General features: G+C 47.6%; 1 protein-coding gene across 1 annotated transcript in view; it reads right to left on the bottom strand.

Moving 5' to 3' along the window:
• The window catches only part of LOC128343836 (major histocompatibility complex class I-related gene protein-like), a 32,953-nt gene that overhangs the window by 1,816 nt on the left and 3,418 nt on the right, over positions 1-27,719 (bottom strand). Inside the window, exons 2-5 of the mRNA XM_053293272.1 lie at positions 14,941-15,222; positions 8,976-9,257; positions 2,267-2,551; positions 1,568-1,610 (exon numbers count right to left, since the gene is read on the bottom strand). Coding sequence (XP_053149247.1) covers positions 1,568-1,610; positions 2,267-2,551; positions 8,976-9,257; positions 14,941-15,222 — 892 coding nt within the window. The remainder of the gene's footprint in view (positions 1-1,567; positions 1,611-2,266; positions 2,552-8,975; positions 9,258-14,940; positions 15,223-27,719) is intronic.

The following is a 27,719-nucleotide window of genomic DNA, read 5'->3' as shown; positions in this document are numbered from 1 at the left end:
CATGCTAGGGGTGAAATTGACCCCACAGTATACTCTGTAATATTAACATCACTCTTTACGTTTATAGATGCTTAAAACTAGAATTGATTCCTTCCATGTCTTTTGGGAAAGCAACATAGATGCTGAACACACAAAATCTTTGCTGTATTCATAATGGCAACAAAAAGTGTGAGGTGATATGTGTCCCAAGTGCCACCTTTGTTAATTTTTTAATTTTCTTTGTAAATAAGGCATTGGCTTTTTCCTGTGCAGTTAGCATTATGCTTAATGCAACCTTTTAAAAGTGTCTTGGCAGCTTGGGGTACCTGTTACCCCAACATTAGATTGATGAGGTACATTTTAAGTGTCCTTGGGCTACTATTTACCCCCAAGCCATTTGCAGAGATATTGAGAACACCGAGTACTTGGTTGCTTACATCTCTAGAAAAGATGTTAGGTCTGTTCACACAGTTATCAAAATCAAGGTAAGAGGCATTCCATCTTGCTTCAAATAGTTGTGTGAACTCGTGAAAATCCCTCCAACCCAGGTTGCTCAGGGCAGTCCAACTTTTGCACCCTGCTCTTAACCAAGGTAGGAGGACAGGAAAGCTCTCCTGCTTTGCTTTCCTGGTTGTGTGAATCCACTTACCTTGGGGCTGCCATCCGTGGATGTGCCACTCTGCAAAGCATACTCTATGATCCTGTAGTTGCAGCAGCTTCAGTTGGGCTGGGTCTGGGTCTGCCTCCTGTCCTTCATGGCAGGAAGTCAACTACTGATATAATGAGACTTTCCAGTCTACTGGCAGCGCAAAGCATGTTGGGAAGGTCTACTAGGCCTTCAGACGACTTTCTCGACTCACAGCTTCTGATTTAAGCAATGGATGCCTCACTTGATTTACTTGTGTGTTTCCTGGGTTTGCTGGCCCAAACAGAGGTCTGATAATCAATAACCCCCCAATCTACCCCCAAATTGTTGTGTGAAAAGGCCTACTGTGTGTTCAGTCTCTATCTCCCTTCCCACAAGACATGGAAGGAACAGGTTTTGGTCTCAGCATCTATGGATATGAAGAGTGCTTACAGTATTACAATGCTGTGGGGTCAATTTGACCCCAGCACCATAAATGCATAGCGCTTTTATTTTCCAATGCAATGCAATAGAGGTTGTCCATACCCCCATATCTGTATGAATAAAAACTACAATTTTAGACAATATTACAAAGGAATTGTGGGTGGAACATCACAGAGCACTTAATCTCATTAAGGCTGATCCTGACCTGGAATGTGGAGTTGCAGAACACAATTTTTAATGATTTCCCCCCTTCTCAAATTGCATAAGATCAACCCTGATTTGATGCCAGGGGACATTTGGCTAGCTATCCATGCTAGTCTCTCTGAGCATCAATTAGGGAGTGATTTAACCAGTTCTTCACACTGGTCTTAGCCAATACACATATGCCATATCCCTCCAATAAAGGATTGGAGGATGCAAAGAATATGTTGAAGCAAAGGACTCTTGTATGATGTTTCCTCCATCCTTGTGCCAGGATTCTGGGGAGGGGATCTATGTGGCAATGGGTGCCCTACCCACCTGACCGCCAACCGGGAGAACTGGCAAGTGGATCTACGGATGCCTGCACAGAAAAGGCTCAGACAGGAAACGTACAGAGCGTTGCTCTTGTAGCCTGTGCTGGTGCTGAAGGGGTCTCTCGTTTTTGCCCCTCTTTCCTTCCTGAGAGAAAACCCCTCTCTCTATTATCCCACCTCCCTGCATAGAAGCATTCCCTTCCCTGCAGTCTCTCACCAGCAGTGTTCCTTCTAGCCTCTCCATCTCTTTAACAAAGTCTTTAAAGACGCATCTGTTCACCCAGGCTTTTAATTAATATTGTTTTAATGGTTTTAATGCTGTTTTAAAATATTGTTTTAATCTTTTTAAAAAATTGTTGTAAAATTTTAAACTTTTTGTTTTTGTTTTTAACTAATGTTTTACTTTCTGTTTTTATTTTGTTGTAAACCGCCCAGAGATGTGAGTTTTGGGTGGTATAAAAATATGTTAAACAAACAAACACACAAACAAACAATAGGGTGTGCGCAAATGCACCCACCTTTTTGGATATCTGCTCAGTTAATTTTAGATTCCACCCAGATTGATTCAACCAGGAAGGTCCCACTCTGAATGCACACATGCACAGACACTGCCTTGCACTGCCCAGAACAAAACTCAAAACAGATTTCATCTGTTTTTCCCCCCACACAGATGGAAAAAATAAATAGAGAGAACACTGCTCACCAAACTCCTCCCAAGCCACGTCCACTGGATCCCCTAGGCTAACATGTTGCACATGGCACCGGTAGTGGTCCCTGTCCTTGGGGTCGATCTCAATGCTGAGCCACGTGTGGTAGGTCCCGTCTGAGTTGGGTGTGACACTGCCATGGAGGGTCTTCTTCTCCCAGGGTTGATCATCCTTCCTCCAGGTGGCATTGATCTCCTTGGGGTAGAAGCCGTGGGCCCGGCAGATGAGGGTCTCCTGACCATCGGGCTCTGCCTTCCGTACCACCTTCACCACTGGAGGCTCTGTGGAAATCAAGGTGGATAAAAACTGAAGATGGGTTTTTAAAATAAAAATAAAAGCAGATTTTAAATTTTAAATTGGTTTTGTTAAAAAATGATATGTAGATAAAATATCTATCTATCTATCTATCACATTTTTATACCACCCAAAATGCGAGTTCTCTGGGCGGTTTACAAGACAATAAAAACTAATAAAAAGATGAACACATTAAAATTTAAAATGTTAAAACTATTAAAACACAATTAAAACACAGTTAAAACTAGTTAAAACTATCACATTCCTCATTTAAACCACAATATGGCTAAATTTTAATGTCATCACAAACACGCTACTCCTAAGCTCACTTAAAAAATAATTAATAGCTCTCTCACACACATTGTGACCAACAAGGTAACACAGGCATTCGTTTCAGTTTCGTCTTGCAAAAATTGCTATAGCCTGCCCAGGAACTACAAGCTCTTGCTTCTAGACGTTTCTAGGCTTTTTGTTTCTGTCTCCAAGCACATTAAAATCACATGTGCAAAGATGCAGGCTGGATAGCAGAATCGTTGCTTGTGGTGGGGCTGGGCCAAGGCAGAAGCATTAAGCTGAAGCAGCGATACAATCGAAGAAAGAAAGTGAAGCAGAAAGAAATAGTGGAAATAAAAAGTGAAGACATGATTTGGTACACAACTTCCTAGATTTCCCCATACTTTGCCACAGAAAACACTATCATCTGGATGTAAGAGAGATGCTATCTGGGAATATTATGAAGAAATTCCTCTCCAGGGTCAAAAAGGGAAAACATATAAAGGAAACCTGCTGCAATTGCATTCTTTAAGTACAGTTTCCTCTATTCCTCCTACACTTTGCCACAGAAAAACGTTCATAGAAACATTCAACTTATCTAAATGTTACACAAACCCTCCAAGATATTGTAAATACTCTAGGGAGTTGTAAATCATCATGTTTGGGTGAACAGACTTGCACCATTGTTTCAGAAACATGTGAAGAATTATCAGTGGGGACCTTGGTTTTAAATCAATGATGTCAATCATTTTCTTACTTCCCTCCATCATGAGAATTGTCTTTATTCCTACTCCTTGCTTCCTGTTCAAGAGTTTTTGGTGAGAGACTTTGCATTGATGTTGCTAGCACTGGGCATGAGAGGCCTTGTGCCCCAAGTGTTTGACTGGGTGCCCTGAACCCACTGTAGATTAAATGTGGTCCAAATTGGTAAGGCAGTTCACAAGTTAGCCCACATGAGCCACAAATGTTCATGCATCCGCCATCTTGAATCAGGGTAGATGACATCATTACAAACTACACCTTTGATCCTTCCCTGTGTGTCCCTATACCTATAGCAAATTTGGTTCAAATCCGTTAGGCGGTTCACAAGTTAGCCCATTTGCACCTCACACATCCATGCATCTGCCATCTTGAATCGGGGTGGATGACATCATCACAGACTATGCCACTAAGGCATCCCTATGTGTTCCTACAGCAGTAACAAATTTGGTTCTAATCGGTTAGGCAGTTCACAAGTTAGCCCACTTGAGCATCGGAAGTTGACGTTTCCGCCATCTTGAACTGGACTGGGTGACATAATCACAAATTACACCATTGAGGTGTGTCCCTACAGTTATACCCAATTTGCTTCATATTGGCTCAGGCATTGTGAAGTTGATAGGGGAGGGGATGCACAAGTGGACAGGCAGACACACACATGGAATGCCAGGTGATCTCATAAGCCTACTGGAAAGTAGGCTAAAAAGCATTGGTCCTCCCAGACAGTAGTGATCATCCCAGCAGGCTCGTGTACTAACTAACTTAACCATATTTTTGTATTGTCATGTATCACATCCATTTTTCAGACTTATTTGGGGGCTGTTTGTTGCTTTCAAAAGATGAAAAGAAGTTAAAGGCAATCCTTGGAGAAGCCATCTTATGTCTTCTTTATGTAAGATGGAGGCCTTGTTTTTGCTGAGAGCAGCCCTTGTTGTTTTGCACTCTGTGCCTGGGCTTCACTTGTGCCCTCCTAGCCAAAACAATGAGATCATCTGCTCCTGACTTTTGTTCTGAATTGGGAGGAGGAAAGAGAGAGAGAAATAGCTTAACTGAGGCCTAAAACAGTATGTTGGAGCAGAGAAGGGAAACAACTTGAGTGGATACTGAAGCAAGTTTGAAGACATCTGGGATAGATAAGCCAACCCTGAAAGCTTTTTCTAACAAGCCCTCCAAAACAGAGAGAGATTTTTATTCTGAAGCTTGCTTTTTGGATTTTTGGACCATTTGCTTTATTGCTACTGCCACTGCCTTTTGAAACTGAAAGCCTCTTCAGGTTGTGTACCTTGACATCACATAATTGCTTCAATTTTGCAACTTTTCTTTGAATAATGTGCCATGGCCTAATGCCAACATGTATTTTGTCTGTCAGTTTACACATAAAAAGACATTAGTGGGGAAACATAAGAACAGCACTGCTGGATCAGGTCCAAGGCCTATCTAGTCCAGCATCCTATTTCCTGCAGTATTCCACCAGATGCCTCTGGTAAGCCCACAGGCAGGAGCTGAGGTCACTCTCCTGTTGTTGTTCCCCTGCAACTGGTATTGAGAGGCATCCTGCCTCTGAGGCTGGAGATGGCCCACAGCCACCAGACAAGTAGCCATTGATAGACCTGTCCTCCATAAATCTGTCTAAGACCCTTTTATAGCCATCCAAGCTGGTGGACATCACCACATCCCATAGCAAAGAATTCCACAGATTAATTATGTGTTGTGTGAAGAAGTACTTCCTCTTGTAGGTCCTAAATTTCCTAATCTTCAGTTTCATGGGATGACCCCTGGTTCTAGTGTTGTGAGAAAGGGAGAAAAATTTCTCTCTGTCCACTCCCTCTACCCGATGCATAATTTTATACACCTTGATCATGTCTCCCCGTAGTTGCATCTTTTCCAAACTAAAAAGCTTTAGATGCTGTAGCCTAGCCTTATAAGGAAGGTGCTCCAGGTCCCTGATCATCTTGGTTGCCCTCTTCTGCACTTTTTCGAGTTCTACAATATCCTTCTTAAGGTACAGTGAGCAGAACTGTATGCAGTACTCCAAATGTGGCTGCACCATAGATTTGTATAAAGACATTATAATATTATTACTGCCTACGGGCAGTAATGTGCTGGATGAGGGATAACAAAGTGAAGCTGAATCCAAACAAGATGGAACTGCTCATTGTGGGGGATCGGAATTTGAGGGATGAGTTAGATCTTCCAGTGCTGGATGAGGTTACACTCCCCCTTAAGGAACAGGTGAGCACTCCCAAGAGCTTAGGAGTGCTCTTGTATCCAGGCCTCACCCTGGTATCTCACGTGGAAGCTATGGCCAGGAGCGTTTTCCATCAATTTCGGCTGATTCGACAGCTGCGTCCATTCCTTGAAGAGAACAATCTCAAAAGAGTGGTGCATCAGCTGGTAACCCCCAAGCTTGACTACTGCATTGTGCTCTACTTGGGGCTGCCTTTGTACGTAGTTTGGAAACTTCAGTCAGTTCAAAATGCAACAGCCAGACTGGTCTCTGGGATAACCCGGAGAAACCATATTATGCCTGTCTCAAAACAGTTGCACTGGCTGCCGATGTTTCCGGGCAAAATACAAGTGCTGGTTATTACCTTTAAAGCCCTGAATGGTTTGGGTCCAGGCTACCTTAGAGAGCGCCTTCTTCTGTATGATCCAAATCGCATGTTGAGGTAATCTTGAGAGGTACGTCTCCAGTTACCACTGGTACGTCTGCTGGTGACTCATAACCAGGCCTTCTCTGTAGCTGCTCTTGGCCTATGGAATGCATTCCTGGCAGATATCTGCAGATTAGGCTCACTGTTGGCCTTTAAAAGAGCCCTCAAAACCTATCTGGCCTGGCCTTCCAAGGTTTTTAAATTGTCTTTAAGTATTTTAATTTGTTTTAAATGGTTTTGAATTATTTTAAAATTGTTTTTATATTGTTTTAAGCAGTGTGTTTTAAATTGTGTTTGTTTTTATTTCTTTTTAAACGCCCAGAGCCTTTGGATGGGATGGTCTATAAATGTAATAAATACCTTAATTAATTAATTATAAATTGTCATTTTTATTTTCAATCCCCTTCCTTGTGATCCCTAGCATGGAATTGGCCTTTTTAAAATCACTGCCGCACACTAAGAGCTGGGGAGAGGAGAGCTGGTCTTGTGGTAGCAAGAATGACTTGTCCCCTTAGCTAAGCAGGGTCCACCCTGGTTGCATATGAATGGGAGACTAGAAGTGTGAGCACTGTAAGATATTCTCCTCAGGGGATAGAGCAGCTCTGGGAAGAGCAGAACGTTCCAAGTTCCCTCTCTGGCTTCTCCAAGAGAGGGCTGAGAGAGATTCCTGCCTGCAACCTTGGAGAAGCCGCTGCCAGTCTGTGTAGACAATACTGAGCTAGATGGACCAATGGACTGACTCTTATGACACTTTCCTATGACACTTTCAATGAACTACCCACCACAACCCAAAGATCTCTCTCCTGGTCAGTCACTGACAGCTCAGATCCCATCTGCATATATGTGAAGTTGGGGTTCTTTGCCCCAATATGCATCACTTTACACTTGCTTACATTGAACTGCATTTGCCATTTTGTCACCCACTCACCCAGTTTGGAGGGATCTTTTTGGAGCTCCTCACAATCTGTTTTGGATTTCACTACCTGAAAGAGTTTGATATCATCTGCAAATCTGGCCACTTTGCTGCTTACCCGAACTTCTAGATCATTTATGAGTAAGTTAAATAGCACTGGTCCCAGTACCAATCCCTGGGGGACCCCACTTCCTACCTACCTCCATTGTGAAAACTGTCCATTTATTCCTACTCTCTGTTTCCTGTCCTTTAACCAGTTACCAATCCACACGTGAACCTGTCCCCTTATTCCTTGACTGCTAAGTTGACTCAAGAGCCTTTGGTGGGGAACTTTGTCAAAAGCTTTTTGGAAGTCCAAGTATACTATGTCAACCAGATCACCTTTATCCACATGCTTGCTGACACTCTCAAAGAAGTGTCCAAAAGGTTAGTGAGGCAAGACTTTCCCTTGCGGAAACCATGCTGTTTCTCCTTTAGTAGGGCCTGTTCTTCTGTGTGTTTAACCATTTTGCCCTTAAGTATGCTTTCCATCAATTTATCTGGCACTGAAGGTAAGTGTCCCATCTTCTTTTTCACTTGTCTCAACTATCCTTTGTTTAGCCTAGCCTAATACCACAGGTGTTCATTTTGCTTGGAGAGGAAAAGCCTAAATTGAGATAATGTATACAGTCGTGGCTGCCACATATGCAGGCTCTCCTAATAAAAAGTGTCAAATCCATGACGGTATGCATGTCTATGCCTGCGTTCATTGTAAATGTGAACCCCTCAAATGCTTGGTACAGATAGGAAGGGTACTTCTGGACCTGTGTTCAACATAACACGTGAGTAACCGTACCTGTGTACAGATCTGTACCTGTGCATACCATACATTTGTTGTAGGAGTGCTGAACATTGCATTTCAATAGTGCTCGGCTGGAATTTACTCAAGTACTTTTGATGAAGGACTTTGTGAAATTCCTTTGGAAAGTCCAAGACAAAGACAAAGAAGTCCACCAGTTCACCTCTACCCACATGCCTGCGGAGACTCTCAAAGTACTCTGAAGGTTAGCCAAGTAGGCAGGAGCCATGCTAAATCTTCCTGCTGTTGTAAACCTGTCAGGCTAATCTAGAGCTATGTATCAGCAGATGGAGCATGAAGTAGGCAAAGGGTCAAAAGGAGAATGTCAGAGCCAAGCAGTAAGCAAATTCCAAACCAAAGCCAGTCTGAGTCATCACAATATCCAGTCGGTCAAACCAAGTCAAATTCCACAAGCAGAGTACAAACGGTCCGTAGTCAAAGCACCGTCAGAACAAGCAGGAACACAGCTGGGTCACTCACCAAAGCACAACGTTGCTACCAGCAATGCGGCTGAGGCAAGGCCGTCTTAAATAGGCTGAAGCCATGTACTTTCAATCATGGGTCCCTGACTCAGCAGCTCTTCTCGTTGTCGAGCCGTTCTCTGTGTGTGTCTCCTTTATCTCCTCCTGACGCCTCTCTACAGCTGAGATCGGCTGCGCCTCCTCCACAGGAGCTGTCATAAGAGGCTCCATTTCTTTTTCAACGTCCCATGCGTCGGTCCCACTTACCTCTGCAACTTCTTGCCTTTGAGGTTGCGGCACTCCCTCCTCTGCTGTCACACTGCCTGTCTCCTCCTCATCCTTGGAATCTGTCAGCTGCCCATGACACCCCCCCCATACGGTCTGAAGTGGTATGGTCTCACATTCTACCACTTCACTCAGCAACTTATCTACTGTAGTATTAATGCGGGGATGGGGGAGTAAAAAAGGAACATTGCCTCTCACGCCACAATCTCTCTCCACCACCACCCTCACCTCTCCTCAACAGAGCTTCTTTTCCATACTTCAAGAACTTCTCCAGCCACACGCATTTCTCCTTCGTGAAATATGCCTTGGCCTGAGTGACATAAGACTTAGCTTCCCACTTCCTCATGATCACCAGGGCCAACGCCTCATGATTTCCAGCTGCCCTCCAGGTGAGGGTCTCCATGTCGAGGCTGAGGAAGTCCTTCCCATCATAGGCAACCCGGTAATGTGGTGTTCTGTTTCCATGTTGACTCAGCTCACAGTAATGTATGCACTGCCAGGTGTGGAGCTCTGAAAGGAGACAGGAAAGGAGAGCTGGTCTTGTGGTAGCAAGCATGGATTTTCCCCCTTTGCTAAGCAGGGTCTGCCCTGGTTTGCATTTGAATGGGAGACTACATGTGAACATTGTGAGAAGGTCATAAGAACAGCCCTGCTGGATCTGGCCCAAGGCCTATTTAGTCCAGTGTCCTGTTTCACACAGTGGCCCACCAGATGACTCTGGGGAGCCAACAGGCAAGAGGACGCATGCCCTCTCTCCTGCTGTTGCTCTCCTGCAACTGGTATTGAGAGGCATCGTGTCCCAAGTCCCCCCTCTGGCATCTCCAAGATAGGGCTCCCACCTGCAACTTGGAGAAGCCACTGCCAGTCTGTGTAGACAATACTGAGTTAGATGGACCAATTGTCTGACTCAGTATATGGCAGCATCCTATGTTCCTATGACACACAAAGTGAGGCTATCAGAGAGAGAACAAGATCAGTCCCACACACCACCCCAACCCCCTGCACTATTGCTCCTCTGATCTGCACAGGAAGCTTTTCTCCCCCATCACTCTCCTCCAGATTGAGGATACTGATTTGGGGAGGGGGCATTCGGAGCTCTTTCAACAAACACCATGAGGTTAATCCAAGGCCAAATGATTTCTAATTGAAAACCTATCTCAGTGCTCCCTTTCACCCGATCAGAACCCATGACCTGGGCTCTGAATTGGGACAAGTGGGGGGGGGAATCCACTCCTTAATTGTGTCTCACATCTATGGTACTGCCCAGTCAAAAACATGGACACAGCCCTGTTCTGAGGGGTTCCCCACCATATCACAAATGCATCAACCTGAGATGCAGGTTCTCCTGACTTGCATGGGCCCCCTGACTTTGCAGCCACTGCCTAATCATGGCTCAGTTTGGGCCCATAGACTGTTCTGGAAAAATGTTCAAGCCCTTCTTGGCACCATCATGGCACAAACATGCAGATTCAAGACAAGCAATCAACTCCTATCATTTCTACAGGCAGGTTCTCCCTTCTGATGTCAGGTCATCTCTTTTACCATAGATGGCACTGTAAGGCTGAATTCGCACATAACGGGAAACCGGAGTTTTCCGGAGCAGAGGTTGGATTTCCTGTGCATCCAAATGCATGGAACCTCTGCCTGTAGGGATAACAATCCAAGATTTCCTTCCCAAATTCCAGTCTGAACCCTTGGTCTGTTGTACGTTTCACTGCTCCTACCTGAGGTTTGCAACCAGCTGCAGTACATCCAAATTCTGAACATAAGGCTGGATTCTCTGAAAGCGGTGTTGACGGAGGACGTTGCTCCCTCTCTGTGTCCCAGTTGGCTGCCATGGCTGTCTTTCATGTGAAAGAGGAAGCCCAGCATCCAGTTCCCCCTCCTGTCTACTGTCTCCCTGACTGCATCTCAGGTCCTGGCAGTTACGTCCGAATGAGGACAAGTAAGCAGGTGGGGTGGGGGTGCAGAACTGTGGGTCCAGTGGACCCTCAGTTCCACATTATGTGTTAATACAGCCTATAAAACACTTGCCCTAACCAACATCTCACAAATATCTTTGTACAGTTCATTGCTGAAAAGAACTGAACCATAATACCCACATGATGATTCTGTGCTGAAAAACCTAGGTCTGAGGCAGGATCTTCATGACTATTGGAGGCAGATGCTTAGTGGCATAGCAGTGTGGGTGGTGGCCCACGGCTGGACTTTTTTGGGGGCTCTGACTCCCACTGCCCTCATGCTCCTTTTTCAGGGCTGGCAAGGAATTTGCATGCATGTGGCCAGGGGGTTGCATATGAAAGGGAGACTGGAAGTGTGAGCATTGTAAGATATTCCCCTTAGGGGATGGAGCCACTCTGGGGAGAGCAGAAAGTTCCAAGTTCCCTCCCTGGCATCTCCAAGATAGGGCTGAGAGCGATTCCTGCCTGCAACCTTGGAGAAGCCGCTGCCAGTCTGTGAAGACAATACTGAGCTAGATAGACCAATGGTCTGACTCAGTATGTGGCAGCAGCCTATGATCCTATGTTCCAGTGATGTCATTAGCCTTCATGGCCAGTGCTAACAAGAGCAGAGGGAGAGAAAATGGCAGGCAGCTCCCCCAGCCTGGCCCCATGCACGGCGGCTCTTTGTTGGCATGGACAAGGAAGGTAGAGAGCGAGGCAGGCAGGCGGCTGTGAAGGACGATGGAATGTGGCCCCACTCCAGCCCTATCGGGTGGCCCGTGTTCATTGACGCTAGTCACCCAATGATAGTTCTGGCCCCGCAGATGCTCCAAATTCTCCATTTAATCATATCCCCTGCTAACTGGGCAAAGCGACACATTTTTAATGTGGTGATTCTCTTTATTTAGCAGGGGGAAGAGTAACTGGCCCTATCCACCCACAGCACAGTACCTCCCGTGACTGTTGCTGGTGCCTACCTTATGTTTCTTTTTAGATTGTGAGCCCTTCGGGGACAGGGATCCATTTTTATTTTATTTTATTTTATTTTATTTTATTTTATTTTATTTATTTATTTATTTATTCATTCATTCATTCATTCATTCATTCATTCTCTGTGTAAACCACTTGGAAACTTTTGTTGAAAATGGTGTATAAATATTTGTTGTTATTGTTGTTGTTGACATCCATGGCCACATGAATCCGGTGCTGCATGGTGTTACGATGGTTCAAATCCCCAAATCCCTTGTTCTGTACAGGGTATCTGCTTCATCCCTGCTGACTGGGTCAAAAGGAACCTTTTAAAATGGCAGCCTCTTGTCTTTAGCAGGTGGGGAGCAATTGTCCCTATCCAATCCAACTGTGTTCCTTTTTTAATTCTGAGTACCTTTGAGGCAGTGAAACATTACTTTATTACTACTGCCAGGTAAGACAGCTGTAAGAGCTTTTTGAAAAGCAGTAAGCATTCTAATTTTTTAAAACAAAACAAAACTGAATCATGGATCCTCATGGACATTCCTGATCACTGCTTGCCAGTCCATCACTATCTCACAGCCCACTGCTAGGACCACTAATTCCAGCCTCACACACACAGAGGCAGCTCTTTCTGGTGCCTCTGAAACTCTGCCTTGTGCATGCTGATGAATTTTAGAAGCAAATTCATAAGGATCTCGGCCTCACATTTATATGTCTGTTTCAGGGCAGTGCCATTAATTGCTGCATCCATAAACTATCCAATACATCTTGCAGGCATGGATGTGAGCTACAATTAGCCAATGAATTGTCTGTTTATAATGTTCTTATGAATATGATGAATACTTTTCAACAAAAGTCCCCAAAGCAGTTTACATAGATATAAATAAATAAATAAAAATGGCTCCCTGTCCCCAAAGGGCTCACAATCTTAAAAAAAAAACACATGATAGACACCAGCAACAGCCACTGGAGGGATGCTGTGTTGGGGGTGGATAGGGCCAGTTGCTCTCTCCCTGCTAAATAAAGAGGATCACCACTTTAAAAAGGTGCCTCTTTGCTCAGTTACCAGGGGATAACTGAGGATCTATGCTAATGTTTGCCTGACACCTAGATTTGTGGCCCCATACCTTGTTTTAATGTGGGATTTATTTATTTTTTTGCTTTTGCCCCAGGTCTCTGTCTTTGTACTATGGCTGCACTAGAAAATGCCAGATCTGTATTTTTAAGATATTTTCAGTGAGCATGGAGGTGAGCTCAGATTAGGTAGTGTATTTTGGAGGTTGTCCCACAAAAGTATTGAGGATCCGTGCCTTGTCAAAACAATTGAGTCAGATATTTTTTATAGTGCAGGCCCTGGACACAAATGGCACCTTTCTATAAAACCTATGAAGAAATGTGTCGATCCAGTGTTGACCTTTTGGCAGAATGTGTGTGCTTGTCTCTATTTCTGTATGAAAACTAAGCAGAAGGTGATATTATCTAGGGTTACCTTTGAGGACGATTGGGAAGCTACAACGGGTCCAGAATGCAGCGGCTAGCCTCCTCATGGGTGCCAGAAAATATGACAGGGTAACATCACTCCTGCAGTCATTGCACTGGTTGCCTATTCACTTCCGAGTTCAATTTAAGGTCCTGATTCTGACTTTCAAAGCCTTGTGGGGCTTGGCGCCTGTCTACCTACAGACCCACCTCTGCCATCCAGTTACATCCCATCTGGTTAGATCATCTCAGATGGCCCTTTTGTCGGTTCCTGATTTCCAAGACGTTTGGGGCTCTCAGACCCACGAAAGGGCCTTTTCGGTTGTGGCCCCACTTCTCTGGAACTCTCTTCCCCTTCAGATTCGTTTAGCCCCTTCCTTACTGATTTCGCCAGGCTTTTGCCCTGTAGTTTACCTATTTGCTTTTTGTTAGTTATTTTAGTTTTGAATTTAGAATGTCATTTTTAAAGTTGCCTTGTTTGCATGTTTTTGTGCACCGCACGGAGTCTTCAGAGTGGGCGGTATATTAAATGTGCCTAATAAATAAATAAATAAATAAATAAATCAAACAATCAAAAACTGTCTTCTACCCGGGTTTGGGAGCTGTGTGTGCTCCCAATTTTTGGTTGCTTGGAAGCAAGGTAGGAGGAAAACCTGGGTAGCTTTTCCTCCCACCTGGCTTCCACACAATCACTTCTACCCAGGTTTTCCTCCTACACTTTGCTTCCACGCAACTGAAAATCGGGAGCACACAGAGCTCCCAAACCCGGGTAGAACACAGTTTTTGATTGTGTGAATGCCCTTGGTGTGTGCATGTGTTTGTTGGGGGATATTTATATTAGGAAAAAGCACAGGGTGGAGACAGGGAGAGAGAGAAGAGGTAGAAGGAGCTACTCATTTTGCTGTTCCATAACTCACCCTAAGGGAAGTCCCTTCCCCTTTCCAAACAAAGTGACTTAAAAGTGCTTCCATCCACTGAATGAGAGAGGAGTTAAGCATTTGGAGCATGGAATAGATGGACTAGAAGGTGTGGGGTGATTCCCCCTGAGAATCTGCATCTATGAAGGCCCAATAAGCAGGAGCTAAAAGGTTTGCCCAACCCTGTGGCAGCTGTTTTCTGGTGCCTACTCTTAGCCCATCCACCCCCAGCCCCCTGCCCCCTTCTTCTTCACCCTCTGGTTTAAGTCAGAAGACATGGGAAGAGGAAAGATGGTTGTGAATTTGTGAAGGGAAAATAAGCCTCTCTCTCTCCCCCCACCTTCAGTGTTCCTTCTAACAGGGATTCCTAGATGTAGTTGATGAAGAGAGCTGGTCCTGTGGTAGCAAGCATGACTTGTCCCATTAAGCTAAGCAGGATCCACTCTGGTTGCATACGAACGGGAGACTAGAAGTGTGAGTGTTGTAAGATATTCCCCTTAGGGGATGGAGCCGCTCTGGGAAGAGCATCTAGGCTCCAAGTGCCTTCCCTGGCATCTCCAAGATAGGGCTGAGAAAGATTCCTGCCTGCAACCTTGGAGAAGCCGCTGCCAGTCTGTGTAGACAATCTGAGTGAGATGGACCTATGGTCTGACTCAGTATATGGCAGCTTCCTATGTTCCTAGTTTACTACAACTTCCATAATCCCCAAGCAAAAGCCCTTGTAGCTGGGGATTCTGGGAGCTGTAGTCAACAACATCTGGAAATCCCCATTAGAGGGAACACTGCCTCCCTTTCTCTCCTGGAACTTGCATCCCCACTTTGCTTCCTTGGGGGCTTCCTTGGGGAAGGGGGGAATCCAAGCCTCTCCCACCCTCCACTCACCTCTGCTCTGCTTGTCGTGGTTCTGCAGGCTCGACAAATCCTCTCTGAAACCGTTCTTGGACTTCAGGGAAACCAGTGTGCACCAGTCCCAGAAGGGGGCATCCTCTGTCTTCTCCACCTTCTCTGCCCAAGACGGTTCAGGCAGACACTTGCTTCTGTTGTCATCATAGTGGCCAATGAGCTGGTCATTCAAATACACTACAGTCATGAACTGGGGCACAACGTCCGGGATGGGTTCCAACATCATGGCAGAGAAAAAGTTCAGGGAGTGCAAGGAAGAGCCTGCGAGGGAAGGGGACACAGTTAGGAGAGCTGAAGCTGTGGGCCCTCAGTAGTAAGAGCGGGGTACCTTCCTTCCAGAATGATTAATTATCCTAGGGCCAGGAGGCTGCACTTACGTCATAGGAATGTAGGACCTAGGCCATGTGACTTATCTCTGAACTGGCCTGGGCGTGGCCAGTATGATTTTTTAAATTGGTTTCGCTCTGGTATGTGACAGCAGAGTAGCACATTTATAGGTTTCACACTCTTAGTTGCTCTAAGGCTGCAATCATACAGAGCAGCCATCTTGCACATTTGGAGGGGGCAGAAATACCACTCTACAAACACGCACCATCATCCTTGACCAGTTGGCATCAGTTTCATGGCTCTGAATTGCTCCGGGTTGCTTGTGTGAAAAAGAGTGGTGACCATCTTGTGCCTTTTTTCAGGGCACAAACTGGGCAGTGTGAACCCCACCCCCTTAAGAAGAGCAATAGGAAAGAGCTTTGTGACCACATGACATAGTATGGAGATAAGAGGATGTTAAGAACAGCCCTGCTGGATCAGGCCAAAGGCCCATCTAGTTCAGTATCCTGTTTCCTAGAGTGGCCCACTAGATGCCTCTGGGAAGCCCACAAGCAGGAAAAGAAGACATGCCCTCTCCCCTGCTGTTGCTCCCCTGCAACTAGCATTCAGAGACATCCTGCCTCTGAGCCTGAGGGTAGCCTGTAGCTGCCAAGACCACTGTTCCCTCTAAGAGGGATTTCCAGATGTTGTTGACTACAGTTCCCAGAATCCTCAGCCAAAGGCCACTGCAGCTGGGGAGTCTGGGAGCTGTAGTCAACAACATCTGGAAATCCCTCTTACAGGGAACACTGACTAGTTGCCAGTGATAAACCATGAATTTGTCTCTTTTAAAGGCATCCAAGCTGGTGGTCATCACCATATCCCATGGCAGAGAGTTCCATAGATTAATTATGCTCTGTGTGAAAAATAACTTCCTTTTGTCTGTCCTAATTTTCCTAGCAATCAGTTACATGGAACTACACCTGGTTTTAGTGTTGTGAAAGAGGGAGAAAAAAGTCTCTCTCCATACCACGCATAATTTTATAGACCTCTATCATGTCTCCTCTTAGTTGCCTTTTTTCGAAACTAAACAGTACCGGATGTTGTTGTAGCCTTGCCTTGTAAGAAAGATGCTCTAGGTCCTTGATCATTTTGGTTGCCCTCTTCCACACCTTTTCCAGTACTAAAATATTGTTTTTGAGAAATGGTGACCAGAACTGTACATAACATAGAACTGTATAAAGGTATTCTCTCTCTCTCTCTCTCTCTCTCTCTCTCTCTCTCGGGTGTGCCTTCGAATGTCCGTCCTGGCGGCCCAGCTGACTGGCTGGGCGCTGGCACACCCAGGAGACCAGAGGCGGCGGCAGCCATGGCCGTGGAGGAAAGTGGCAGCGGTGGCAAGCCTGGTGGCGGAGGCAGCACTTGGCCCGGCAGCGGGCCCGGCAGCGGAGGTGGCACTCGGCCCGGCGGTGGAGGCGGCACTCGGCCCAGCAGCGGGCCGGCCGCAGAGGCAAGCGGCAGCCACAGCGGGCCCGTCTGCGGAGGCAGGCAGTGGCGGCGGGCCCGTCCGCGGAGGCAGCCCTGGGGAGGAGAGGTAACTGCCGGCACCGAAGAGCACACAGATGCTCTGTGTGGGGTCGGCTAGTATATATGTAATTCCTGTAGATGGGCCAGGTGTGGGAATGCGCTGCAACTCTCGCAAGAGTGTGTGAAAGTTGCTGGGGAGGAGGATGGCCGGCGGGCGAAGTCCCGCCGGCCTGAGGACAGGGACAGCAGGTGGGGAGGAGGACGGGCGGCGGAAGGAAGGCTGGATGAGGACGAAGAAGGGCGGATGGACGAGGATGGGTGGCAGGCAAAGCCCTGCTGCCCTGAGGAGACAGAGATAGTGGGTGGGGAGGAGGATGGGCGGCGGGCAAAGCCCTGCCGCCCTGAGGAGGAGGAAGCCTTCGCCCACTGAAGCCAGAGAGCTTCGCCCACCGCCCTAGGAACATAGGAAACTGCCATATACTGAGTCAGACCATTGGTCTATCTAGCTCAGTATTGTCTTCACAGACTGGCAGCGGCTTCTCCAAGGTTGCAGGCAGGAATCTCTCTCAGCCCTATCTGGGAGAAGCCAGAGAGGGAACTTGGAACCTTCTGCTCTTCCCAGAGCGGCTTCATTCCCTGAGGGGAATATCTTGCAGTGCTCACACATTCAAGTCTCCCATTCAGATGCAACCAGGGCAGACCCTGCTTAGCTATGGGGACAAGTCATGCTTGCTACCACAAGACCAGCAGTGGGTGAAGCCCCACCACCCTGAGGAGGAAAGAGAAGGGTGAAGCCAGCGGGGAGCTGGCCACGGTAGAGGTGGTGGGGTGAGGCGGTGGCAGCACGAGAGACTGGGGCAGAAGGCTTGGGAGCAGTGTACTACCGCACACATGCCCTGTGTGGGATCAGCTAGTAAGATTATAATTCCTAATGATCCTAGCATGCTGCTGCACGCTGAGCTGACACTTTCAATTTCACAAAACACCCAAGATCCCTCTCCTGTTCAGCCACCAACAGCTAAGACCCCCAGCAGTGTGTGTATGTCAAGCTGGTGTGTTTTGCCCATAAATACCTCACAGTTAAGTATAGAGTGGTGGTCCTTGAAAAATCACTCTCCTAAGCAGGTTATGTGACAGAACAGAAATGTGTGGCCTTCTGTGTCAAACCCTAGTTTGTGAACAACCTTATCTATCGGGGTGTGTGTGTGTGTCTTCTCTGTAGCTGCCCCTGGGCTGTGGAATGCACTTCCGGCAGAAATCCGTAGCTTGAGTTTATTGTTGGCCTTCAAGAGAGCTCTGTCTGGCCTGGCCTTCCAGGGTTTTTAAACTGTTTTTAATGTTTTAATTAACTAGTTGGGCTAGGCACAAAGCATCTGTGCCACCGCTCCCCCCCACCCGCCACCGTTTTCTTCCCACCCTGCCCCCCCGCCGCCTGCCTGCCACTGCTGTTTCCCTCCTTTCTGCCCACCTGCACCACCGTTTTCTTCCCGCCTGCCCACGGACGCCTTTTCCCACTCACTCCCACCATTTTCTCTGCCTGCCTGCCGGCTGCCCAGCTGCTTTCTTTCCCCCCTGCTGGCCTGCCTGCTGCCACCATTTTTCTTCCCCCCTGCCCATCCCCATCACTATCCAGCAGCTGCTCGCAAAAGCTGCCATGCACGGGATTCGCAATGGGTACACCTAGGAGATGAGAGAGAGAGAGAGAGAGAGAGAGAGAGAGAGAGAGAGAGAGAGTTTTAAAGTGTTTTAAAAATTGTGTATGCCCCCCGTTTTAACTGGTGAGGAAAATTCCAGAAAGGCTGGAATCCTGACTTCCCAGACCTCTACCATTGCAATTTTCCTTTTCCTTCTATCTTAGCTTCCACACAAATTCAAACAGAGACCTGCATTCTTGCACTTCCACCAGCAATTATTTATTCATTCATTGGTTAGTGTTGGACTAGGACTGGGAAGACCCAAGTTCGAATCACCACTCAACCATAAAACTCACTGGGTGACTCTGGGGCAGTCATGTATCTTAGCCTAACTTACCTCACAGGGTTGTTGTGAGGATAAAAATAACCTCGGTGGCTCCTCGGTGGAAGAACGGGATATAAATGTAACAAACAAACAAATACCACCCAAAACATAAGTCTGTGGGCAGTTTACAATAAAAACAATACAAAATAAAACAAAATTAAAATATTAAAACCATTTAAAATTTAACACAATGTTAAAACTGTTAAAAACTGTAAACTAATTAAAAGCCTGGATGAACAAATGTGTCTTAGCTGCCTTTTAAAAAGTGGTCAGAGAGACTCTTATTTCAGCAGGGAGCAGGTTCCAAAGCCTCAGGGCAGCAAGGGAGAAGGCCTGTCACAAAAACACTCCCTCTTTAAGCGTCACGACCGAAATTTTCTACCATAAAAGATGGGGCAACATACTCCAGTTTCAGTAAAGTGCCTGCCTTACCTCACTCCACCACCTCACCAAAAGCAACACTTCCTTGATTCCCTCACAAGTACATCCCTCTCCCGCCCCAATTTCTCTCCCGCTTCCTAGTAAAGGAAGGAGAGGGGGAGCAACTTGGGTAAAACCCTGAGTGTCCCAAACAGGAAGCGATTCAGCGCTTTCCCTCCCCGTTCGTCCTCCGCAGTAAATAACCCCCTCCCCCCAAGGGAAGCAGGCAGCGCTTGCTCTTCCACCACCCGCGTGCCCAAGGCCTCCTTTGGAGCGGACTAGATTCTTGGGGCTTAGAGCATGTCGAAGGCTGCATGTCTAGAAGGACGCTCCGGGTTTGATGAGGAGATCGGGGAGCCCCTTTGGGGATGCCTGCAGGCGGACTCGTTTCTAAGTGACTTTTCAGACACATTTCTAAAAAGTCCCGCTGCTCTCCTGTGAGATGCTCTGTTCCTCCCCGCCCCACCTGATGCTGAGAAAGGGGGACTCTGTTATCTGTAGCCAATAAATCAGACCCCTCCTTCTCCGCCTTTAAAAAAAATAATTAAAAAATCTGGAGGTCAAAAATCGTAGCAGCCTGCATTTCAAACCTCGGGGGCCCTATTTGTTTGGGGCAAAAGAGATGTGTGTCAAAATAACAGGCACAAAATCCGTGCTTAAAACTCTATTGTTTTACTAGAGGAGGGAGAAGGCAGTGATTGAAGCAAGCATATCCAGGCTCGTGTCCCCAGCCCCTCTGCCCACAGGGTGCCTCCGAAAAACTGGCTTCCTTTCTCCTATAGAGCAGCTGCCTTCAAGTCAACGCAGCCTCTAGGTGCAGCTCCGAGTTAGCCTGCGCTCACCTCCCTCCCGTCCCGTTTCTAGGGGAGTTTACACACCTCCCAAGTCCATCGGCTTCCTTGATTTGTTGTTTCTACTCATCTCTGTCCATTCTCATTCATTGGAAGGAGCGTACCCTGGGGTGGGGCGGGGAGAAAGAGCGGGCTTAACCCTCCAAGCTGCCTTTGGCGGCGGCTGCTCGGCTCCCTTGTGAGCTCACGTTGCCCTCTCTGTTGGAGAATGAGGTGCACACGGAGTTTGAGTTCTGCATTTTCCAGCCGGCTACATTCCGCTCTGTTAGAAGATAGAAGCGATCTCATGCCACACACACACACACCACGGCGGGGCGGGGGGGGGGAGATGAAGCGGGGGATTTCTAAGTGTGAATAAAATTGCAGGTTTCTAGTCCTATAGGACAGCGTGCAGCAGGACTTGGAACGGAAATGAAAAGAAAAGAAAAACCCCACTCAATCTAAAAACTTTCTAGAGAGAGAAACGCGAACTGTCCATTTTTAAACAAGGGGGGGGGACACCTCTAGGGTTTTTTTAAAATCACAAGCTGTTTAGTGGCCACAATAAAGTTCGCATTTCCTGTTACGGCACCACAGCATGAACTGGTAACATAACAAACAGGAAAATATTAGTCTAATGGGTAGGGGGGAATGAAAGGAGTACCTTAAGGACCGGCCGGCGGCGGCAAGAAAAAGCTGCTGACTTCTTTGACCTGCTGCTGGTGGTGCAAACTGCGGGGAGCTCTGCTCGGCGGCCCTCCTCCTGCCTGCGCCCTGCAGCCCAAGCAAGCAACGTCGCTCACCGTCCGGCTCCGCCGCGCCACGTGCATAAGCTGGCGAGCCGAGCTGGGAGGAGGACAGATGGCACGCATGCGCAGCGCGACTCGGCACACCGCCGAGTCGCGCGTGCGCCAGAGACTGAGACCCCCCCTGGCTGGCAGGCAGGCAAGCCACTAGAGGGCCTCTGCTCTGCCGATAAGTTGTCGTCGTCACTAGTCGACACACAGTGAGCATAGGCGCCAGCCGCGGCACCCCGGCCGCCGAGCCAGACCAGTAGCAATGGGGGGCGGGCGCTGTGGGCGCCGCTCGGGGACCGCTGGGGAGAAATTTTTATTAAAGAAAAATTTTTTTGAAAATTTGGGGGGGGGGATCGGTGGGGGTCATGGCGGCGCCCCCCACGTGACCCGCGAAGATGGCGCCGGGGGCACATGCCCCCCTGCCCCCCCTATCGTTACGCCCATGGCGATGAGCCTCATTCCAGCACGAGGAATAGCCAATGTCTGAGTTGTAGCCTCCTCTTTAGAAGACAGAAAGAGTATCTCTCCTGGGGTTCCCAACGTGTGGAATTCCAGCCAGATGTTGCTGAACTACAACTCCCAACATCCCCAGCCCCAATAAACGGTAGCTGAGGATGATGGGGAGCTGTAGTCCATCAACATCTGGAGTACTACAAGTTGGGAACCCCTGTTCTGTAGGATAACTTGTCGATGTGGCTATATGGGCTGATCCCCCCCCTCCACACACACACACACACACACACACTTTAAAACCCGTCTCCTTTCAGTCTTGGGTGTGTTTTGCCTGTCTGAACGCACCCCACCATTCCTCAGCCTCAGAACCCCTAACCCTCCCCCCACCCCGCCACCTTCTCTGGCCACTGAGGCCCCACAGAATCCTGCATGTTTGATTTTTTAAAAACCAGCCCTAAAAGGGGGGAAGGGGGTCCAAAAGGGCTTCTTCCCGCCCACATCTGCTTCCCGCCCATCTGCTTCCACTTAATGTGGATTTGCCCACCAAGGCTGGCTCTTTAGACCTTTCTGAGCACAAGCAGCACCAGCCAGTTCAGTATAGTGGGTGGGGCGGGGGGGAGGGGACAACACACGACAAATTGCACCCTGCCTACAAATCTCCTGCAAATAAGGGGGCACCCATGCAGACCTCCCCTGCCTCAGTTACTCACCGGAGCATCCTCCCAGTCCCAGTACTAGGAAGGCCGCTGCCTCCAAGGGCAAGAAGCACCAGCAGAGAGAACCCTCCATCTAGGCCTTAACGGAGAAGAAGGAAAAGAAGATCAGAACAGAAGTCTTGCTGTGAAGCGGGATTTGCTCATGCTAGGCCGGGGAGGGCGCCCCGCGGGTGACCCCAGAGAGAAGGCGCTGGCCAAAAGATGCCCCGGGGCATTTGCTAGGCAGAACTCGCCCCCGCCGGCTTCCGCTTCGCTCTTTCGTCGCTGGGATCGAGAAGAGAGATTGTGCCACTGGGATGATCGTTCTTCCTTGCTGGGGAGCGATCAAAACCGAAAGAGGAAATGCGTTTGTCGGAGAATTTGGAGAGAGGCGGCTCGAATGGCATGAGTCACTCACAGTATGCTCGGCATACTGTGTGTTGTGTTTCATTATTCGAATGCGACAAAAAACGACCCTATATGGATTCAACAAAGCATCCATTTGTCCAAGCGAGGTTCCACATGTGTGTGGGGCGAGGGAAGAGGGCGAGAGCGAGCAAGAGCCAGAGAGAGCTGGTCTGGAGAGGAGAGCTGGATTTCTGATAGCAAGCACGACTTGCCCCCTTTGCTAAGCAGGGTCGTCCGCAGGGATGCATAGACCAATGGTCTGACTCAGTATATGGCAGTTTCCTATGTTCCATATATGTTTGCAAATATCCTTTAAATAGCCAGCGTGGTGTAGTGGCTAGAGTGCTGGTCTAGGACCAGGGAGACCGGAGTTCAAATCCCCATTCAGCCATGATACTAGCTGGGTGACTCTGGGCCAGTCACCTCTCTCTCAGCCTAACCTACTTCACAGGGTTGTTGTGACGAGAAACCTAAGTATGTAGTACTTAGTACTGTAGTACTCTGGGCTCCTTGGAGGAAGAGCAGGATATAAAACGTTAAAAATAAAAATAAATAAATAAATAAATTACAATGGGACACAGTCCAGTTAGGGAGTTAAAAGACTCAGTTTTAAAAATCGCAATCATACAAACACACACACACACACACAATGATACTAAAATAGTCTTTATAAAGATTGGGAGGAGCTGAAGATCACCCGGCTGTTCCACTGCTCACAAGGCCAAGGGCAGCACAGCAATGGCACTTCTTTAGTAGTGTGGATTAGTGGTAAGAGTGCCAGACTAGGACCGGGAAGACCCGAGTTCAAATCTCCATTCAGCCATGATACTTGCTGGGTGACTCTGGGCCGGTCACTTCTCTCTCAGCCTAACCTACTTCACAGGGTTGTTGTGAGGAGAAACTTAAGTATGCAGTACACCGCTCTGGGCTCCTTGGAGGAAGAGTGGGATATCAAACAAACAAACAAACTCTCCTCTGGCCCATCAGCCTAAGAGGTGCCACTGCTGTTACCTGGGAGCAACCCAGCAACCACAAACCAGACAACAAGGATGGCTGAAAGAAGCAAACACCTTTTATTGTTTTACAGCCAGCGCTGGCGGCGGACTTCTCTGTGCCTCACGGCTGTACCAGAGAGTCGCGCACAGCTGCCTTTGTCTCAGGTTTTTATACTTTAGCATAATTACATTCATTGGATACAATCTTCATTGGTTAGCATCATTGTCCGTCATTTTACAAATATTATAATCATTGCTAATTAGACAAACATTCCTCTATTTCAGTCTAGCCTTTTCTACTACCTATTGATAAGCAAAACTATCTCCCTTTCCTTTCTCTAGCCAGATGTGTCCTTGAGGTGTTATTTTTCAGGCTCGGCTATCAGGAGATACTAGAAGAGGGGCCTCTTTTCACATTCTAGCCAGGTCAGCAAATTTATGGTTTTACAACTTGCAATTAGGCAAGGCAACTTACAAACCTGATTAACCATTTCTTGACCAGTGCAAACCTGAGTTCTGTCTCACGCGCTTTGTGGCTGAACCACCACCCTAAAACTTCGAGCAGTTTCTATCTCGGAAAATGGAGAGTGGAACGATTACGAAGGCACTGGATTGTAAAGACACTTTCCCATTCCATGAGAACAAAGTAATTACAAAGCAGCTTTCAGAAAAGGCATTTTCCCCTCATTCCACACTGCTGTGCTGGCCCTGGGTGTTGTGAGTGGCGGAGGAGGCAAGGAGTCATTGATTTCTGTCCCCCTCTCTGCCTCCCATCCTCCCTGATCATCTCCACACCTTCGACAGGAATCAGGTAAGACCTTTGTCCTCCTGACAGCTGCTTCCTGAGGTGTTTGGGTCCCCCTTTCAGGTTGTCTGGAACCCCTTGGGGACCCCCGTTAGAGGACCCCTGGCATAGTGGAAATTAAGTAGCAAACTCCAGCCCTTGTGTTGGGTGGGTGGGGGGCACTCTGGCAACTAATAAAGGCAATTGTCAGACTTGATCCAATATATTTAGTGCACACTAATGGGTCCCACTGATGGGGACTGTGGCAGTGGAGAAAGAGGGTTGAAGCCCCCTTGAAGTACTTCTTCACACAATGCATAATCAACTTGTGGAATTCTCTGCCACAAGATGTGGTGACAGCCAACAGCCTGGATGGCTTTAAGTGAGGTTTAGATACATTCATGAAGGACAGGTCTATCAATGGCTACTAGTCTTAGGGCTATAGGCCACCTCCAGCCCCAGAGGCAAGATGCTTCTAAATACCAGTTGCAGAGGAGTAGCAGTAGGAGAGAAGGCATGCCCTCACCCGTTACTGGTGGTCTTCTCTGAGGCATCTGATAGACCACTGTGTGAAGCAGAATGCTGGATTAGATGGGCCTTGGGCCTGATCCAGCAGGGTTGTTCTTATGTTCTTATCCCGGCCTCAGTATCCCTAATTCACTTGTTTTTCACCAAAAAACCAACAAAAAACTAAGCCCATCAGGGCTAAGCAACACTCTCCTTGTCCCTGGTACTCAGCAGATGGGAACAAGAGAAGCTGCTATGAAGTTCCAGAGGGAGCAGAAGGCCCTCCCAGGGGGCTGGCGGTTGCCTATGCTCATCAGCACCTTGGCCGCTCAACCATGGCTGAGGAAAAGACCAGCTTGCTCTCTTAGTTGGTGGCGGCAGCTGCAGCTGCAGCTGCAGCAGCAAACTCTCAACAGCAGGGGAAAAAGAAACAGCTGTTGTTTTTTACTTTTTCAAGTTAAAAAGAGAGAGCTAGAGCATGAAGAAAACAGAGCAGTGTGTGAGCGTGAGGGCAACAAGCCAGCAGCACGACAACTAAGAAAGAGAGAAAGAAAGAAAAAGAGAAAGAGTTTAAAGGCCAAGCAAGCCAGATTGAGTGGTTAGGACTTCAATTTGTCTTTCTTTGCTTCACTGCTGAAAAAATTAAAAAGAAAAAACTCAGGGTATGTGGGGTGTCTGTGTGAAGAAAGAGAAGAGGACGACCAGCAGCAAGGTGGATGGACTCAATTATGACAGCAATGAATGCCCCACTGAGAGACCTTAAAGGCCAAGTTGAAGACAGATCATCCTGGAGAGAATCTATCTATGTAGTTGCTAAGAGTTGACACTGACTTGATGGCACTTAATCATTCAATCAATCATTCTACCAAAGAAAGCCACAGGGCTCTGGGGGCGCCAGGAGTCAAAATCAACTTGATGGCACACTTTACCTTTACCTTATGGTGGGCTAAATACGCCAGCTATAAGAAGGCTGTCTTGGCGATTAATGTCTGCCAAAAATGGAAGAGAGTTTTGCATCCTTTAGAGAGCATGGAAACGGTTCTCAAAAACATTGTGGTGGGGCAGAGGCTGTGGGCCAGAGCTGAGCTTTGTGGGCCTAGGGCCCAAATCTTTTAAGTCACACTAACGACAACAGCTTGCACATGGAAAAAATATTTCCCTTCTTGCTTGCACACAACCGGTTTGGCTGGGTGCAAATTCCACCCCACCTGCCTCCACTGCAAATGGAGTGGGGCATTTATACCTCCCCCCATTACTCACCAGAGCAGTCCCCCAGTGTAGGAGTAGCCTCTGGAGGGATTTGCTGAGCTCTGGAATGGGTGAAGGTGAAAACTTTAGCCAATAGGGAAAATATGCTTCTGTTGCAGCCACAGTTGCAGGGCTGATCTTGCCTGTAGAAATTGCACACTCCTTGCACCCAGGTTAAAGTTCTCAAATCAAGGTGGAACATAGGAAGCTGCCATATACTGAGTCAGACCATCCATCTAGCTCAGTATTGTCTGCACAGACTACCAGCACCTTCACCAAGGTTGCAGGCAGGAATCTCTCTCAGCCCTATCTTGGAGATGCCAGAGAGGAAACTTGGAACCTTCTGCTCCTCCCAGAGTGGCTCCATCCCCTGAGGGGAATATCTTACAGTGCTCACACATCAAGTCTCCCATTCATATGCAACCAGGGCAAACTCTGCTTAGCTAAGGGGACAAGTCATGCTTGCTACCACCAGACCAGCTCTCCTCCATAGTGCAGTGTGAGATGGCATGGAATTCTTGGAGAGGTGAATGATTGACAGAACAGTAGCACCATACCCAAAGGAGCAGAAGGTTTCAAGTTCCATCCCTGACATCTCCAAAATAGGGCTGAGAGAGATTCCTGCCTGCAACCTCAGAGAAGCTGCTGCCAGTCTGTGTAGACAATACCGAGCTAGATGGACTGATGGTCTGACTCGGTATATGGCAGTTTACTATGTTCCTATGAATTGTAGTCCAACACCATATGGAAATTTCTACGTACACACATGTACTGATATGCTTCAACTCAGGGGCGTAGCTAGGGGAGAGGGGGCCCGTGTTCATCCCTCTTTCTGGTGGCCCCCCAGACTGAGGGAGATAATGAAGAAAATAGGGAGGGATGCAGCTGGAGGGCCCTCTGGAGTTGGGGGCCCGTGTTCTTTGAACCCTTTCGTTCAATTATAGCTACGCCCCTGCTTCAACTGATTTATAAAAGTCTTTTCAACAGCTTATGATTCCTTTCAATTTGCCTCTGAATCAAGGGCAGCTCCAGAGGGGGGTATGGATGGGCAAGCTCCTCCAGCCCCAGACAAGTGGCCCACCCCCACCCTCTTTCTATTTCAAAAATCTAATATGCGGGACAGAATTGGCCCACCCATAACTGCATTTCCCCCCCTTCTGTGCCCCCTCCCAATCTTTTAGCCTACTTTCCAGTAGGCTTATGAGATCACCCAGCATTCTGTGTGTATGTCCATTTGTGTGGGCATGTGCCCTCCTCTTCAACTTTGTTTGTTCTCTTGAGACCAGGGTGGATCTGGAGAAGCTCAGAGAAACATGCGGATGAGACCTTCAGGGACATGGTAGAGGCATCCCACTCCAGGGCTGATAGCTCCTCTGCTGTCGGGGAGAAAGAAAGTCTCAAAAAAGGAGGACATCGGTCTGAGGAAGAAGGAAATGCTCCTTTAGAAGGGACCCCTTCCGTGGATGATGAGCCCATATCCTCTCGCACTGGGGATACTCCTCTGGGGGGTGGGGGCCTCCTTGTAGTGGGCGATTTGATCATTAGAGGTATAGAGAGATGGGCTTGTGACCTACGTGTTGACCGCACAGTGACTTGCCTGCCTGGTGCAAAGGTTGTGGACATCACGCAATATCACGCAATAGACTGTTAGGCAGTGCTGGGGAGGAGACAGCTGTCGTGGTGCACGTCGGCAGCAACAATGTAGGGAAATTACTACTACTACTACTACTATTTATTTATTTAACATATGAATAATAAATAATTTATAT

The sequence above is a fragment of the Hemicordylus capensis genome, chromosome 2 (genome assembly GCF_027244095.1).
Source record: "Hemicordylus capensis ecotype Gifberg chromosome 2, rHemCap1.1.pri, whole genome shotgun sequence".
In the NCBI taxonomy this organism is placed as follows: Eukaryota; Metazoa; Chordata; class Lepidosauria; order Squamata; family Cordylidae; genus Hemicordylus; species Hemicordylus capensis.
This window is presented reverse-complemented; position numbering and strand designations above follow the sequence as displayed.